The sequence below is a fragment of the Crocuta crocuta genome, unplaced genomic scaffold (genome assembly GCF_008692635.1).
Source record: "Crocuta crocuta isolate KB4526 unplaced genomic scaffold, BGI_CrCroc_1.0 scaffold306, whole genome shotgun sequence".
Classification (NCBI taxonomy): Eukaryota; Metazoa; Chordata; class Mammalia; order Carnivora; family Hyaenidae; genus Crocuta; species Crocuta crocuta.
Window position 1 is genome coordinate 1,496,998 of NW_027529630.1, and position 18,197 is coordinate 1,515,194.

The window sequence follows — 18,197 nt, forward strand, 5'->3', positions numbered from 1 at the left end:
GAGGCGCAGCTTATGTCCAGAGGCCCGTGTCTGATAAAATCTTTGAGATTGTCAGGCAAGGGGCTGGGAGAGCCAGGCCACCTACCCACTTTCCAATCAGGGAAGCTGAGGGGGAGCCTGGCCTGCTGATGGCTGTGAGCCCAAGCCCAGTCCCTCAGCTCAACGACAGGACAAGAGGCAGACAGTCTGCCAGGTAGACGCAGGCCTGGTGCCTGGATGGGGGCCCTACTATTTCCCCCACCTGGTCCCACATCTGGAACTCTGTATTCCTGAGGCTATCACAGCTTGGGCAAAGGTCATGGGTTGGGGGCGGTGGCTAACCTGTTAGCCAATGGAGTGGGTAGGGATTCTGGAAACCCTGCCTGTCCTTGACATTCCTCTCTGGGCTCAGGGGAGGAGGAGCAGGGGCTAATGCTGGGGGAGGAGATGCTAAGAGTCCAGTAACCAGGGGACTAGTCTATTAATCCTTTCATCCTGTTGATCATTCCACAGCCATTTCCTGGCCCCCCACCCTGCCTCCATGTCAGGTCCTGTGTGGGGTGCTGGGTCACAGAAGAGAACAAAGCAGAAACAGGCCCCGCCACCACTGACTTACTCCATGACTTTGGGCAAGTCACTTTCCCTGGGCCTCAATGTCCTCGTGTAATCTGGGTATTCTAACCCTAACTCACAGGAGATGTGACACCCCATCTGCTCTGGGGTCTGCAGCTTGGCTGGGGCTGTCAGGAAGACCCGTGTGGCCGGCCTCCTGTTGCAAGTGCTCCTCTGTGACTGACTACACATATCAGTACCCAGGGACCCCACGTACATGGGCACGGATGCACATATAAGTATGCCCCCAAACGTACATACTCACTCCTGCCGGCACATGTGAGCGCAGATGAAGCAAACTAGGCTCTGCAGGACACTTTCTGTTGCATATTCCTTTTTTTTTTTTTTCTTTTTTTTTTTAACAACCCTTTAAAACTGTAAAAACATTTTTAGCTCACTGGCTAGCTTGCTGACTTTGCCAAAAACCAACTTTTCCAAAGTCCCCACCCACTAGATGATCCTAAAGGTCTCTTTTAGCTCCAGGGTGCCAGGGTCTGTGAGATAGGGGAGAAGGCTTGGGAGACCCAGGCAGTAGCTGAGTGGAACTGACCCCAAACGTAGGCGGCAAACAAGGCCTACCCACCTCAATGAGTGTTTCCGTCCACACCTTCCTGTCCATCTTCAGGCTCCGCACCTTGGAGACCCCAGCGCCTAGGCCGCGGTGCTCCCCTGTAGACAGAGGGCCAGACTCGGGGTTATGGGTCTTCAGGGCCCTCCCCTTCATAGAAGCACTCACCTTTCCCCACCTTCGCCTCCCCATAGAGCCCATCCAGGGCAGACAGGGAGAGGTCACTCCCACACCACTCTGGAAACCAGCCACACACACCCTTGCTCCTGGCACCACAAAATGGAGCCCTGTAAAGTCCCCTGGGCTCCCGCAGCAGTGCCCTCCCCCCTCCCCCCAGGCCATTCTCTACACAGCCCAGCCTGAGTAATGTTTTTGATTTTTTTTTTAAGTAAGCTCTAGGCCCAACATGGGGCTTGAACTCATGGCCCTCCCATCCCCCTCTTCCCCCCACTCCCAGATCAAGGGTCACATACCAACTGAGCCAGCCAAGTGTCCCCAGAGTGATCTCTTTAAAATCCAAATCCCCACTTTAGACTCTCCAATGGCTCCCCAGAATTAGATACAAATTCCTTACCTGTTTCTCCAACCTCATCTCAGAATTTTCCCCAACCTCGATCCCCCTAGGTCATACTCTCTTCCCTCCTCTAATCAACCAAACTCATTCCTGCCTCAGGGCCTTTGCACTCATAGTTTTTTCTCCCAGGACTCTCTTCCCTCACCTCCCCAGGGTTGGCTCACTCCTCACATTCAGATCTTAGCTCACTCATCATCTTAGCTTCCTGACAAACACATTCTCTGCCTAGCACTTTATGACCTGATATTTCTATTGTTTCATATATGTATTTTCTGCCTCTCCTCACTAGAATGTAAGCTGCCCGAGAGCGGGAACCTTGACTGTCAGCTTTAGGGTCTAGCCTCCGTGTCTAGAATAAAGTCTAGCACAAAGTGAGCACTTAGTAACTGTCTGTGGAATGAGAGGGCAGGCTGGGGGGAACTCAGCCTTGCTCAGCTCCCGGTGCACAAAGGTGCCCCAGGGTAGGGAGGAGGCAGGGGCACGAGGAGTACCTAGCACCGCCTGGTTCCAGCTGCAGCCTGGCGCCCTCTGCAACCTCTCACCGAGCACTTTATCCACTCTAGCCACCCACACCCCTCCATGACTGACACCTTTCTAAATTGAGTCATTTCTTTCCTGCACCCAGAACTCACAGCCCAAGGCCTCTTGGACCTTTGCCCTAGGAGTCCCACAGGCTACAGGGTTTCTCACTGAGCTCAGCGCTTTCTTCTGAACTGTGCCCCCTGCCCCGGATCCCCATCTCAGGCTGCCCAAAGCTGCTACCTGGGCATCGTCAGCTCCCATGAGGGCCAAATCCCCAACACCTCATGGTGTCTGGAATACCACAGACCCTCAGTAAATGCCAGTTGAACAGATGAATGAATCTTGGGCTCCACCCTCTTTCTTTCTCACCCTCCTCACCTGATCTGCCCCTGGGACTTTTACACCACAGACCCTGCACATCCCTCAACTGTTCCAGTGCTTCCGCAGACCAGGCCTTGGCCTGTTCTTCTCTCTCATGGACCCATTAACAGCCTCCCCGCTGGCCTCCAGTCTCACCTCTCCAACTCAGACTGCACCCTTCAGCCAGAGTCTGAGGCACAAATCTGACCATTTCCCTCCCACCCGTCTCCCATCACCTCCAGATGAAACACTAGCCCCTCCCACTGCATGCAAAGCCCTGCCAGCCCCTCCTGGCTCACTTCTTTCCACCTCTCTGATGTGACAGGATGCTGGACCCCAAAAGGCCTGGGCTCAAATGCACGCTTACTTGCCAAGCCACCCTGAACAAGCCATTTTCCCTCTCTGTGCCTCAGTGTCCTTACCTGTGGCATGAGCAGTCAAATCCCTGCTTTACTATCTCAGGACTGTGTGCTAACCACAGTGGGAAAGGCCTGGCATACAGGCGCAACTTCGTCAGCAATGGTCTGACTATTGTCTGGGATCCAGCCCCTCCGGCCAGACAGGCCACCTACCATCCCGACACACCAGCCCTGTCGTGCCTCAGCCTGGTGCCCCAGTCCCACACACCTGCACAGCGCTTGCAGATGACGACACAGAGGTTGATGGAGGCCCAGTCAGGCTGGGCAGCCCCGCAGTCAGCACAGAACCTGTTGGGGGCCACGGCCCAGATGCGCTCGGCCACCTCCGAGGTAGACAGGGCCTCGGCAATGGCTCCTTGCATGGCCTCCAGCCACTGCTCCTTCTCTAGCTCCGATTCGGCCGAGAAGCTAGGGACACAGGGGTGGGGGGTGGAGGGTGAGGGCTGGTGGGAAAGGGCTCAGAGATATTAGCGGGCAGCATGAGGAGGCACAGCATGAGGTGAGGGTGGGGAACAAGGCATTGAGCACTCATAACCGGAAGAGGGAGGTGTCTTGGATCTGTGGGGAAGGTGGGCATGGACAAAGGCAAGGACACTATGAACCTGAGAGACACACAGGAGCTGAGGGAGCCCAGAGTAGGCTTTGCCCCACCCAGAGACTAGAAAAGGATGCCAGCGCTAAGGCTTGACAGATGAAAAGGGCTTATCCAGACGAGGCAGAAAGGAGTTCTTGACAAAGGGAAGAACATGTGCAAAGGAATGGGACAGCACACATATATTCCAGGACCTGCGGGCAGGATGGGCAGACTTGCAGAGAAGAGGCTGCGAGACATACAGGGATAAGCCTGTGCCAGGCAGAAGAGGGCAAAGTGCACCTAGAGGACAATGGATGCAGTGGAGGGTTTCCATGGGGTGCAGGAGAGGATACCGAGGGGTCTTCCTCTGGTTCTTTCTTTCCCTGCTGCCACCACACCACATATGTGTGCATTCAAGATTCAGCCACCACCATGGCCAAAAAAGGCATGGCTATTAGAGATGCGACAGGCTCTAGTGGTGCTTTATAAGAGGTGCTGAAGACCACGCTCATCCATGAAGGCCTGACATGTGGAACCTGCAAGCTGCCAAGATCTCAGCTAAGCACTAAGCCTGTCTTTGTGTTCTTACATCCAACTGTCCTGTCTCAGCCTACCTGTGTCAGGAGGGTGGAGGCCCTTGTACTGAACACTTAATCGACCTAAATAAGGTTGATGACAACAAGGAAGTAGGTGAACAGGCAGGCCTCTGTAAAACTGACAGCCAAGGAAAATGTTGGAAGGTGGTTGGTCGCAGTTGCATGGTAGTTAAGGATGACAGCAAAGAATCTCAGGCCAATGATGTCATCAAAGAGAACTTCAAATGCAAGAAATAAATAAAACACTTGGCTTTCAACAAAAAGAAAAGAAAAGGCCCTGCAGGAAGTCGTAGAGAGTCAGCCAATGGGCGAGGAAGGAACCCAGCCACTGCCAGGGGCGCCCCTGGCCTGGGACAAAATGGGGAGGGACAGAGGAGAGGCACCAGACAATGGTGTGAGAGTGATGGGGGCAAGGCAGGGGTTGTGATGGGTGTGCACAGGGCTGAGCGGGAGAGGCAGGCATCCCCATGGGTGGAGATGGGGGCCTGAGAGGTACAGGGAGTCGAGGAGGAATCCACCAAACTTGGACACACAGGTGGAACTGAGGAGAAAGGCCCTGCGGGAGAAGAGATCTGAGCTGAGGGCAGGAGAAATGACGATGGAGGCGTGATGGTGCCAGTGTTGATTGCAATTGCCGCATACTGCATCAGGTGACAAAGGTCTTTACAAAGACCGCTGTGGTCTTACAGAGGAAGAAACCGAGGCCCAGAGAGGTCAAGCAATTTGCCCAAGCCACACAGTGACCCAGTGGTGGACCCAGAATGTTACGGACTGAACTGAGTCCCCTGGTGTGACTGCATCTGGAGATAGGGCCTTGGGGGAGGTAATTAAGGTTAAAGTCCTTTTTTTTTTTTTTTAAATTCTTTTAATGTTTTATTTATTTCTGAGAGAGAGAGAGAGACAGCGTGAGCAGGGGAGGGTCAGAGAGAGAGGGAGATACAGAATCTGACACAGGCTCCAGGCTCTGAACTGGAAGTCAGCACAGAGACCGATGCGGGGCTTGAACCCACGAACCATGAGATCATGACCTGAGCCGAAGTCGGACACTTAAGGTTAAATAATGTCTTAAGAGTGGAGCTCTAATCTGATAAGATTGGTTTCTTTACAAAAAGAGGAAGGGATGCCAGCAAGCGCATTCTCCTTCTGCATGTGCACAGAGGAAAAGTCCTACGAGGACACAGTGAGGAGGTGGCCATCTACAAGCCAGGAAGAGGGGCCTCACCGGAAATCAACCCTGATGGCTTCTTGACCTTGGACTTCCAGCCTCCAGAACTGTGAGAAAATAAACTTCTGTTGTTTTAGCCCCCAGCCTGTGCTATTCTGTCATGCATGGCAGCCAGGCTAATACACACGATTTGAACTCGGGCATGGCACAGTGCTTCAGAGGTGGCAGGTGACAGCCTGGGAACGAGGCGGGGGGGGCGGGGGGTGCGGACAGTGATGGTTAGAGAGGCGTGGGGTAAAAGTGAGATTTCTTAGAAGGGAGGGATCAGAACAGGTTAGTGAGTGGAGGTACCGGACCAGTGTGGGTGGTCAGGGCTAGAAAGGGAGGGAAGAAATCCATCCTAGAAGGAGCAGCTTCCCACACAAGAAAATCTGACAGGGAGTTATGATGCAGGTGAGTGAAGGGAGGGAGGCTCACCTGAAGATGCGGTAGGGGGTGGTGAGGTCGAAGCTGCGCCGGTCTGCTTCCTTCACGTTGCCTACACTCATGTCAATGAAGGTGATGCCGATGCCCAGGTGGTACTCCTGGCAGGTAGGTGGGAAGGGGTAAGGGCAAGGCTTGGGAGGCAGGGCTCAAAGGCCCAGGGAGGGACAGAGAGGAAGGGGAGGTAGAACCTTAGGGACTAGAGAAGTACCTTGGAAGGAGATAAAGGAGGACTCAGGAATCTGGAAATGGGTAAATGGACCCAGGCTCTGAGGCCATGTAGCAGTAGGGAGGGAGAGCATGAGGCAGGGCAGTGACGGGAAGGTAATGCTCAGGAACCAGGCAGGGGACAGGGTCAGGACTAGGAGCAGGAAGGGTGGCCGGCACAGGGCTGAGCTCAGTCAGGGGGAGGAGGAAAGGGAAAGGGGAGGCTGGGGGACGAGGTGGGGAGGGGGTAGGCTGGGGGACCAGGGTAGGTGTTGGGGAGGCTGAGGGACCAAGTAAGCAGGGGGCAGGGGAGGGCTTTAGCAATCTGGCTGACTCCTTCGCACCTCCAGATTCTTGTACAGCTGCACTTTGTCGCCAACCACAGCCACATACAGTTTATTCTTGAAACCACGTAGCTCCAGGCTGCCAGCATGATCAGGTGGCTCTGAGCCTCGAATACCCAACGGATAAGTGCTAGACATCCGAGCCCGGGCATACTGCTCAGCCACCGCCTCCTGCAGGGCCTGCATCCACTCCTTCCGCTCCACTGCAAGCCAAGGGGAAAGAGTAAGCCCTGAGCCCCCTAAGCGTTCTCCATTCCTGGCTCCTCAGGCACCACATCTGCCAGCAAGCCCACCCAGACCATCCCACCCGTCTCTGACTATCTGTGAGTTCTTGGACTTGGATAAGCTCAGGCTCCAATCCCAGCTACACTGGGCAAGCCGCTTCACCTATCGGAGCCTACCTCCCCTGTAAGTGGAAATCTATGATTCTGAGGACTCAGTGGGTGTCTCAAACAGAGAGCTGGTCAGAGAGTGTCCCCTTCTCTCTCCTACCTCATAGAGGATTGACTCTTCTCTGGGTTTGATGGAGGGGGAGCAGATGTGCCCTCGTTCTCCTCCCCCCACTTATTGGGCCAGGCCGCCGATCTTCTCCCTGCCCTGCCCCTCACCATCACTCTCTGCCCGGAAGGCAAAGGTCCGGTTGTTTGTGATCACTTCAAACTTCTGGTCCCCAATGGCAGCCACGCGGGAGATGCAGGCCACAGAGATAAAGCGCTTAGAGTAGGCGTCCTGGGGAAGAGAGGGAAGCTGTACTGGGGGGGGGGGGGGGGGGGGGCACCCAGAGGCCCAGCTCCTCCATGGTTCCCTTGACCTCAGCTGAAACAAAAGCGAGCTACAGCCCCGTCTTCCACAGGTGATGAGGGATAGCCCTGACCCTGACCCTGACCCTGACCATGGCCTACAGCAGGCCAATGGGTAAGGAAGACACGGTGCAAGGAGTCAGAATGGAGCTCCGGTGAGGACTGGTCTGGGGAGGGACTCCACCTGAGCCTAGTGTTAAGGGTCAGCTTAGAGCCAGGCTGGAACAGAGGTCCTGCCAGGGATCAACATGGGCCTCACCTTGTTACTGTCAAAGTATCTCAGATGATCGGCATCCAGTCTCACCCATCGCTTCTGATAGATATAAGATCTGGAGAAGCAGAGGCAGAGGGAAAACAGAGCAAAGGACTGGGGATTAGAGGAGAGGCTCCAAGATTACCCCAGCCCCCTCTGGCAGTTGCATACAAAGTTAAGAATAGCCAGGTTCAGGGGCGCCTGGGTGGCTCAGTCAGTTAGGCGGCTGACTTTAGCTCCTGTCATGACCTCATGGTTCGTGGGTTCGAGCCCCACATCGGGCTCTGTGCTGACAATTAGCTCAGAGCCTGGAGTCTGCTTCAGATTCTCTGTCTCCCTCTTTCTCTGCCCCTCCCCTGCTCACTCTGTCTCTCTCTCTCTCTCTCTCTCAGAAATAAATAAAACCTTTAAAAAAAAGAATAGCCAGGTCCAGGGGAGGAAGGAACCCAATGGTCACTGAGAAGAGGGACTTTACCTATAGCAAGTCCCTCAATGATGGAAGTCAGACTCAAAGTTTATTAATGTTTATTTATTCTTGAGGGAGAGACAAAGCATGAGCAGGAGAGGGGCAGAGAGACAGAGAGGAAGACACAGAATCTGAAGCAGGCTCCAGGCTCTGAGCAGTCAGCACAGAATCCAACGCAGAATCCAACAGAATCTCAAATTCACAAACTGTGAGATCATGACCTGAGCCGAAGTCAGATGCCCAACTGACTGAGCCACTCAGGCGCCCCAGGACTTCCCAATTTTAAGAGTAATAAAACATGGGTCTGGTGGGCACGACTGACTGTCATAGTCAGCTTGGAGAGAGCTGCTCAAATAACCTTGGCCCCTCTGTTTTTTGGACCCAGTACAGAGCACTCCCCACCCTCATCCAGAGAACCAGCAAGACTGAATGAACAGGCCACACTCACCCCTGTGGTGGGTTCTTGTCCAGCCAGCCGGCCTTGATGACCCGTGTGATGGGGGTGGAGCCCCCAGGGAGCCCGTCCATGGGGTGTGATAGGAGCTCGGGAATCTGGAGACTGCTGGGCAGGGGTGAGTTCAGGCTGCTGGTGTGCCATCCACCACTGGGGAAAGAGGAAAAGGAATGAGGGAGCCCAGGATGGGGGCTCCTACAGGGCAGGAGCTGAGGAGATGGAATGACTGGTAATACTTGGGAAAGGAGGGTAGCCAGGTGGGACAGCCACTGGAGAAAAGCGGACACTCACTTGGGGACGCCCTCATAGGCGTGGTCATCCTCATCTTCATCTGCTTGGTCGTCGTCCCCAGACAATTCTTCCCCCTCACTCAGCAGGCTGGCCACACGCACGGCACGTGGGACTTGGCTCACTGGGAGCTCCTCCTGGCCACCCCCCCACAAACCCACTCAGCATCAGGCTTCCCTTCAAGCCTGAGATCACACCCACCTGGAGGCTGCTGCGCCCCCTCAATCCACTGCATCTAGAACCCACACAACTCAGCACTTGCATTGCTATTCCCTCCTGCACAGGGACCCAGGGGACAGTGTCATTCAGACAAAGACAAAGACAGAAAGGTGAAGGGATAGTGAATACTACTCAGAGATGTAGAGTTAAGACACCAGGGGGACACGGGAACACAGAAAGTGAAAGAGACAGAGGAAGATGCTCAAAGGGAGATGTGCTCAAACACTGAGGGAGAGAAGAGGCCACACATAGCCATCCAGGTGCAGCTGAAGACTGGAGCTGGGGCCTCACACAAGAGGCCCCAGATACCTGGCCGGGAGCTCAAGTGCTATGCTCCATCCTCAAGCCCTGCATGGCAAGACAACGAAGGGGGAAGGAAACTCCCCTGGGAGCTGGCTCCCCCTTTCCCTATCCGGTGGTCCCCAAGGTCTGAAAGGCAGCTGGACAGCCCCCTCTCCACTGTGACAGACAGCCCAAACCCTAAGCACCACATGCCCCACCTTCTTGGTCATCACGGCAGCTGGGGCCCCCGGCCCCTCCTCTGGAGGCTCATCATAGTCAGAGTCATCTGAGGAGAGAGGGGAGTGGGCATGGGGGGAGACTCAGAAGCAAGGAGCCTAGCCTCCCCTCCCGGGTACCCTGGCCTGGCTTCACAAAGGCCACCTTAGCCTAAAAAGACCCCATCCCCCACCCCTGCCCGGCTTTAAAAAATAGGCACAGGGGACAGGAAATGCTATTTATACACTTAGAGCATCATAGGACAGCCTCAAAGGAGAGACCAGGTCACCACAAGGAGGCTGAATAGGTGTAAGTTTAGGGGTCAGAGGCAAGAACTGTTTAAAAAGGCTAAAAAATGGGGCGCCTGGGTGGCTCAGTCGGTTAAGCGTCCGACTTCGGCGCAGGTCATGATCTCACAGTTCGTGGGTTCAAGCCCCATGTCGGGCTCTGTGCTGACGGCTAGCTCAGAACCTGGAGCCTGCTTCAGATTCTGTATCTCCCTCTCTCTCTGACCCTCCCCTGCTCATGCTGTCTCTCTCTCTCTCTCAGAAATTAATAAAACATAAAAAAAATTTTTTTTAAAAAGGCTAAAAAAGTAACAAGAATCAGGATTCAAGAAAAATGGACACTCCAAGTATAAAACAAACCATCAACAACCATGGAAAATGCCCCTAGACTTTAAACCATAGGCAACTCAAAAAGTTTGCCACATGCACTTAACAGTCAGTAGGTCAGGTCAGTGGGTGCCATTTCCAATGTGAGGATGAAGAGAATGATGCTCACCTGTCCAGAGCCACACTGTATTGGTGGCAGAGCCCAAGAGAGAGTTTGACCCTGGCATCCTTCAGACTCTCAAGGGGCCCTGATCCCAGGCTGCCCACCAGGAACCTCATGCCCAGCTGTGGCACTCACCGAACTCCGGGGGCAGGCGAAGAGGCTTCGGGGGGACCTTCGGGGGGCTGAGAGGTGGAGACGGGAGCTGTGGAGGCAGCCGGGGGAGGGTGGCTGGGGGCTCCTCAGGCTCTGGCTGGGGAGGGGATGACAGTGGTGATGACAGTAACTCCTCCTCCTTGGAGGGAAGGCTGGGAACAGACCAAAAGTTGGGCACCAGGGGATTAGCTCCAGGCAGTGGAGTCACTGGGCTGACATCGCTGTGTGACAGAGCCAGCCCTCAGACCCACTGAACCCTCAGCTCACTTGAGCTGGAGCAAAGTTCATTCGTTCCACAAACTCAGACAGGAGCCCTCCTCACCTCACTCCCCTGCCCCCAGCCTCCAAGCTCCCCAAGCCTAAAGGAGGCAGGCACCTTCTTTGGGCTGTATAAGCTGGCCCTGCACTGCTGTGGTAGGGTCACCTGTCCCCAAAGCTCTGGCTTTTAGCCACATGTACCCACAGGGTCTCCAATCTAGCAGTCCAGAATGGGCTAGGGGGTGGTCTGCCATCCTAGCCTGTGGAGTCAGGGAAGGCTGGATGAGGTGATGCTTGACCTGAGCTTTTACCGATAAGAAGGCATTTGTTGGTGAGTGGATGGGTCAGGATCAAAATGGACATTTAGCCAAGGGCAGAGACCAGAGCCTCAGAAACCAAGCCCTAAGGACCTGAGACTCAGGGTCTCTGGCTCAAGACTACCTTCTTTCTCCCTTGTCCCAGACATGGATGTAAACATGACTATCTCCTGGGTGCCTGAGATGCCTCAAGTTCACCTGATCCCACACCACACTTAATTCCAATATAGTTAACACACAGTGTCATAGTAGTTCAGGTGTACAATACAGTGATTCAACAATCCTATACAGTACTCAGTGCTCATCACAGATGTAGATCCCCTTCACCTATTTCACCTGCGCTGCCGCCCCCCACCTCCCCTCTGATAACCACCAGTTTGGTCTCTGTATTTAAGCATCTGGTTTTTTGTCTCCTTTTTTGTTGTTTCTTAAATTCCATAGGAGTGAAATCATATGGTATTTGTCTCTCTCTGACTGACTCGTTTCATTTAGCAGTATAGCCTCTAGGTCCATCCACGTTGTTGCACATGGCATACAATCTCACTCTCTTTATGGTGGAGTAATAATAATCCATTGTATACATAGACCACCTCTTCTTTACCCATTCATCTATCAATGGACACTGCAGTTGTCTGTATCTTGGCTCTTATAAAAAATGCTACAATAAACATGGGGCTGTATATACTTTTTGAATTAGTCTTTTCATTTCCTGTGGATAAATACCCAATAGTGGAGTTACTAGATTATATAGTAGTTCTATTTTTAATTTTTTGAGGAACCGCTTTACTGTTTTCCACAGCAGCTGCACCAATTTGCATTCCCACCAACAGTGTACGAGGGTTCCTTCTCCTACACATCCCTGCCAACACTTATTTCCTCACCACACTTCTCTCGTACAGCAGCTCCTCATCTCTGCTATCGCTCCCCAAGAAACCCTTCCCAGGGCCAGGTTCAGGGCCCTGAGCTCCCACAGCCGCAGTGCTCTGTGTTTCTGTCCCAGCACAGGTCACACTGCTCCCTACAGGCTGAGTGTCTCCCAAGTGTCTCCTGGCTTTGGCATCAGATGTGAGTTTGAACCTTGCCTCCGTCTTAGTTCCTGCGTGTCCAAGGGCAAGCACCTAGCCCCTCTGAGCCTCAGTTTCCTCTTCTGTAGAGGGGGGACTACATCACCGGCCTGGCAGGGTGTTTGGAGAATTAACCAAGACAGGGCGTGTTTTGTGCCCCCACAGCTGGAACAAGGTACCTAAGCCCTAGAGGCCTGGCCCCACCCACTGTCTCTGCCAGTATCTGGCAGGGGCCAAGGAGGAACATCAGAGTGGGTGGGCAATTGTCTCACTGGTTATTTTCAGCCTGGTTATTGCCCCAACGTTCCTGGCAGTGATTGGCAGTGTGTGTTTACCGCAAAAGCAAGCAAGGGCTGGGGCATGACTGTGATGCCAGGCCTTTGTTCCTGCTGTTGCCTCCTCCAGAAATCCCTTCTCCCTGGTCTCTGACTAGAAAACATGCACTCATCCTTTATCTCCAAACTCAAATTCTGCTTCTCTGAATGTCTTTTCTGACCCTTCTTCCACACTCCCCCAGATCCTGCCCATCTCCCCCTCTGTGACAAGCTTTAGACAAATTATTCTAAATAACATTTTTTAAAGTATCTCCCTCCTTTGTGCCAGGCATTTATCCTAAGCCAGGACCTGAACCCTGACTCTGCAGTCTATGTGCTTCCTAAGATACGTGGCTGTTTCCACATTACCCTGGACTCTAATGGTCGCCTCCCCATGTGCAAGTAAAGAATGAATGAACTCTTTCTCTTTCTGTGAGAGAATCTGACCTTTGGCTAGCTTTCTCATGCTGCTCCACTAGAAACCTGCTAACGGTGGTATGTCAGCCACGCTCCTTGGCAACACTGCCTTGGACAAAAGTCGCCTGACTGAGGCACTGCACCTAGATGGGGAGAAAGTATAAGTGGGCTCTCAGCCTGGTGGAGGAGCTGGAGCTCTGGGCTTCCCTGAATGTGGTGGCTTGTTACTGGGCATATCCCACATAGGAAGCTGAAATCACACCTGTGGGGTTGTCAGACGGTACACTGGACTCTTGCGTCAAGAGGTTTCTAAGCCAGGGTGACTCTCACACCTACCTGTCGTGAGTCTCAGTCCCCCACCTTTGAGCTGTCTCTTGGGAAGCCACGGAGAATGTCTCCTGGACAGCTGTGGGGAAGGTGGCACTGACTGCCACAAGGACCCCACAGCAGAGGAAGACCTGCCCCTACCCTAGTGGCCCATTGTTTCCTCTTAAATGCTTCTCAGGGAATCTGATGCCAAGTGGGCCTATGGTGCCCATGAGAGGCTGACTGTTTGGCTGGACCTAAGAAGACCCCTTGGTGGACACTGCACCAGGCTGTCTTCCCTACTTGACCCTGAGTGTCTTTAAGCCAGGGGCAGCGTGGGACTTGATTCTTTATCTCCACAGCCCAGTGCAGGAACTGGTTGAGCTGTCAACAAGAGTATGTTGGGTGGGTGAATGAGTGGACAGATGAGCAGGTGGATGGATGACAAGATAAGTAAATGGCTGAATGGACAGGTGGGTGGGGACAGATAGGTAAGTGGATAGGTTGGCCATTATGAAAGGGTGAATAGAAACCTAGAGACTGAGTAAGTACCCACAAGTGCAAGGGCATGACTCCCAGCTGTTCAGGTGCAATGTCCTTGGAGACTTCCTGAGCAGCTAAGCAACCTATCGCACACGGCCTGCCAGACACCAAGAAGAAGGAGCCCTTGGGGGCCTGGCCTGTGATTGGCCGAGACAAGAACTCCAGGCTGTCAGGCCAGTGCCAGTCAGACTGGCCCTGGGGAAATGGGGTCAGGCTTTGCTCCTCCAATGCCAAGCAGGCCTGAGTGGTTCCATGACCTCCCCCAAGACTCAGGGCCAGCACTGAGGGGAAGGGGGCAACAGAGCATCCTCAGAGCTGAAGAAGCAATGGCCCTCCCATCCCTGGACCCCAGCTGCCCCCCAACACTGTCCTGATTGTCTGCAAGGGACCTGCCCATCTGAAACATGTGAGTCCTCTGAGGCAGGTGCCATGCCTACCTTCTTCACTGTGGCGTGCCCAGCACTCAGCAGGGATTAATAAATAAATGAAGACCTGAACTAATTAATTCTTGTTAGTTTTCTGTGCGTGCATTATTCCCAGTTGTCTTCTATTCATTTACTTATCACAAGGGCTCTCTATAAGGTACAGCTTACTGTTACCCCCACTTTACAGATGAGGAAACTGAGCACAGAGATACAAAGTTAATTTGTCCCAGATCCCACAGCTGGGATTTGTACCCAGGTAGTCTGGCACCACAACCTGCAAACTCAACCACAGTGTCCAATGAGGTCACAGCTGGCATCTGAGAGCTTCTCTGAGGCTCGCTTCCTTACACTGGCCACCCCGACTCAGGATCTCAGCAGCTCTGGAGTTGCCATCCAAGAGGGAATGTGATCACAACTCTGACGGCCATTGTGACCACGGCAAGAAGGGAGATGGGAACAGTGCCAATGGCTCCTCTCCTAGCACAGTCTTTGCAGGAAAATGGCTATGTGCCAAGCAAGTGGAAGCAAGGGGACTCTACCTCCTTCCATGGACCTCCGGGCCTCATTCTACCATCCTCTTCCAGGAACCTTCCTGGCTGACCTCTGCCTGCCTACCAGAGGGGATGGGGCCATGCTGAGTCAGGGCCAGGCCAGGAAAGGAGAAGTGGTATCCGGAAGGCACAGCATGTGGGAAAACCCCAGCGGAAGGGACAGTGAGCATAAAGTGCCCCCACCCCAGATGGAGTCCTGGATGTCAGTGCCTATAACCTTAAGAACGGCCTTAGCTCCAATCTGCAGCTGAGGTCCAGCTGGGATGTTTCCCACTGACCTTTGACCCAACAGATCAGAAGACTGGCCACAACCCTGAGCCCCAAACATGAGCATGTACTCAGCAGCCTCCCGCTCCAAACCTCTGCTTACACTTCTTGCTTTCTCCACACTCCCCTCTCCCTGTCATCTCAGCCCATGGAAACCCTGTGTGCACCTGAGTACAGCGCAATGGGCCTGTCCTCTAGGGGGGACCTCCACCTGTCCTCCCCACCCTGGCTCCCCCATGGAGCCCCTTCAGCCCCTTTCTCCTCTATCCAAGTGACATACAGACACATCTGCTCTACCCGCTATGCCCATCGCAAGACCAGGTGACTCTTGGGCAGGGGCAGAGGCTGATCCACCCCAGGATGGGATGACAGCCTGAGAAGGTTTGTTTTATTGGATTGGGGCAAATACACACAGCTGACCTTAAATCTGGGGGTTAGGGGACATGTGAGGGTCCCACGTCAGAATGGATAGAAGTAGGGTAACCACATAATCAATCATATAAACTAGAACATTTCTGACAGTTAAAAGAGGCACTATTAGTAACTATGTCAGAGGAACAAGTATAAACAGGGCCTGTCCTGGGCAAAATGAGAATTGTGGTCTGTCTAGCTAAGAGCCAGGGCTTTGGAGCCAGGCTGAATCCACTCGAATCCCAGCTTGACTACACATCGGTTTCTGACCTCACAAAGCAGGTCACTATAGCTCTGATCCTCAGTTTCCTCTCTGATCTGCTTCTGGGCTCACTGACAATGCAGTAAGAAGAGTCATTCCTGCAGGTCAACAGCACAATTTTTTCACCCCGGCTGTGATGAAAGAGGCTCAGACCCCACAGTATGGGCCAGGAACCTGCTTCATGGCCTCCTCCCCTAGGATGGCCCCTAGCTCTCCCTTCATATCTCTCTGTCTATATCAATCTCTGACCAAAGGAACCGGGTCTCACCATAAGGGCAGATGGACCAGCAGTGAGGCACCCGGAATCTCAGGCTGGCCTTGAACTCAGCCCCTGCTCACATTCCAGCCATGCTTGCCTCAGCTGCATTCTATAAATGCATACTTCTAGGCGTCTTCATATGCTGTTCCTTCCACCCGGAACACCCTTCCCTGTCCAAATTGTACATCCTCCCCCTCCACTTTGTGCCTCCTCTCATGCTCCAGGCTGAGCTGGGGCCTCCCTGGGGCTCCTCCACCCTCCACACTTCCAATCGCTCAGTATAGCTGTGCCTATCATCGTCCATTTCACTGAACTCACCTCGGAGGACCGAGGACCCAGGCCTACACCCTGTCTTGGATTCCAGACCTTCCCCCTGAAGTGCTGCACAGGCCTTGGAGGGACCTAGCCCAGTCTTGATCCCTGGACTCTAACCAGCAGGGCCGAGAGGTGGGATGAGGCCCAATGACCCAAACACATCCATCTCCCACCCTGGCCTCCCTTCCCATAGGGGCAAAACTTCCCAGCTGCCTACTTCCTCATTTGTGCCCTGGCTATGAGGGCTTCAGCCTCAGTTCTGTGCTTCTTGCTTCCTCCGTGGCTGCCCTTGTCCTTCCTTCTCCATTATGAGACCTAAAGGTCAACCCCTCCAGCACTCCCCTGCTTCTGTTCTCTTCCTTCTGCCCAGCTCACAGCATGGACAGCCCTTCCTGGGCTTTCACTTGGCTAGATAAAGTGTCTACACAACGCCTCTCCGCCTCCGCACATGCCGTGAGCCCCCTCAGGCAGGCCAACCTCCCTCCACAACATGACATCACTCAACACAGGGGGGGCTACAGAGGGCATGTATTGATGACTGAATGACCACAACCCCACTCACATCTTGATTGCTAGAGGAGGTCAGCAGCTCCCCAGCCCCTCCACAAAGCAGCGCCTGTTGACCTGGCATCCACCCTTGCAGTGAAGGCTTCATTCAGCTCTTAGCACTTCTTCCTGGAAAAGCTGCCACTCGCTAAGTGCCCACTATGTACTAAGAACTCTTCTGGGAGACTTTTTCATTTAATCCCCACAAGGATCTAGATCATCAGCCTCATTGTACCTGGGACATGCTGCTAGGAAGTCTACTCAACTGCTGCCACCTCTAAGCTCACACAACCTGTTGGGCCCTTCATGGAATGCCTACCATCAGGCCTACACTGAGTTTTCCCGCAGGCAAGCCACGCTGTAGGCAGCAGAAGCTCTTCGTGCTTCCCAGGTCTGGCCCTGTGCTGTTTACTAAACGCAGTGTTGCAAGGAGGCCCTGAGGGAGCTCATGACTGTGTTGACCCCATCCCCTATCCTAAGTGCCCAGCCCACAGCTGTCTTAGCAGGAGAAGGTACAGGTAGGGATCTGCTGAGCACTGTGGAAAGATGAGCCAAGGCAGAGGGCAGGCTGAGTGCACAGACAGGACCCGGTTAGAGGCACCTCTATGTCCACACTGGGGGCAGGATTGTTGAGCTCATTAGGGATCCACAGCAACTGTGGGGAGAGGTTAGCCCAGCCCCCAACAACATAGGCACCGACCACACTGCTAGCCCGGGGGAAGAGGGGTAGGAACCATACCAACTAAGTGCCAGCCCTCAGTTGCTCTCCCTATTATCCTGGACTCAGTGAGAGGGCAAAGGGGTTCAGGTAGGGGCTTCCCAGAGGCACAATACCCTTGAACTTGACACTGAGAGAAGCCAGAACTGAGGAGATCAGCACTAGGTCCTTTAAGGGTAGACACCGACAGAAAAGCAGTCTCTCAGGTACCATGGGCTCCCAGTGGGCCCAGGAGACAGGCTTACGGGAAGATGGGAGGCCTGAAAAGCCCAGGGCAGAAGGAAGGAAAAGAGAAGGGGGTGGGTAAAAGACAGGGCAAGCAAAAAACAGAAGATGTGGAGAAAGTAAAAGAGGAGAGAAAATTCTGAAGGCAAAAAAAGGGAGGGGGGCAGGAATACCACAGAAAACCTTGTCCAGAAATGACAGACAGACAGACAAGGATTCATGCCTTCCCAGACCCTCTGAAGGAGTCTCCCTCCCCACCCCCTGCCAACAGCCCAGCCCAAAGCTGCCCCTTGCTCACCCTCAGATGTCCACCGGGTCCTGGGCCGGAGGACTCCCACAGCTCCGCCTCAAGAGAGTGCTGTATGCCTGATCAGGCAGCTTGCCTGACCAGGGCTGGTTTAGCAGACAGCCAGGCCCCTGTTCCCTGGGTGGGTCTGAGGCTGTGTCTGGGTCCAGGTACGGCTCTGAGTGGCTGTGATCACTTATCTGAGTGTGTTTCTGAGTAAAACTGGATCTGTCTGGGAGTGTGTGTACATCTAGCTCTGGTATCCCTTGGCTTCCTGCTCTCCTCCTCCCCCACCCCCTGCAGCCCTGGCCAATACACACACTTCCTGAAAACACTGAGAAAGAGAAAAGTCACCCAGAATCCCCTGGGTCAGGCCCTTCCTGCCCGCCTCCCGCCCGCCCC

The 18,197-nt window shown here is 53.9% G+C and overlaps 1 protein-coding gene across 8 annotated transcripts in view; it reads right to left on the minus strand.

Moving 5' to 3' along the window:
• ARAP1 (ArfGAP with RhoGAP domain, ankyrin repeat and PH domain 1) overlaps positions 1-18,197 on the minus strand; it is a 66,696-nt gene that overhangs the window by 18,519 nt on the left and 29,980 nt on the right. For all 8 annotated transcript variants that reach the window (XM_077762240.1, XM_077762239.1, XM_077762238.1 and 5 more), the window contains 10 exons: positions 10,294-10,463; positions 9,384-9,451; positions 8,668-8,801; positions 8,371-8,526; positions 7,463-7,532; positions 7,012-7,132; positions 6,404-6,606; positions 5,847-5,953; positions 3,243-3,442; positions 1,175-1,260 (listed from right to left, as the gene is read on the minus strand). In XM_077762240.1, coding sequence (XP_077618366.1) covers positions 1,175-1,260; positions 3,243-3,442; positions 5,847-5,953; positions 6,404-6,606; positions 7,012-7,132; positions 7,463-7,532; positions 8,371-8,526; positions 8,668-8,801; positions 9,384-9,451; positions 10,294-10,463 — 1,315 coding nt within the window. The remainder of the gene's footprint in view (positions 1-1,174; positions 1,261-3,242; positions 3,443-5,846; positions 5,954-6,403; positions 6,607-7,011; positions 7,133-7,462; positions 7,533-8,370; positions 8,527-8,667; positions 8,802-9,383; positions 9,452-10,293; positions 10,464-18,197) is intronic.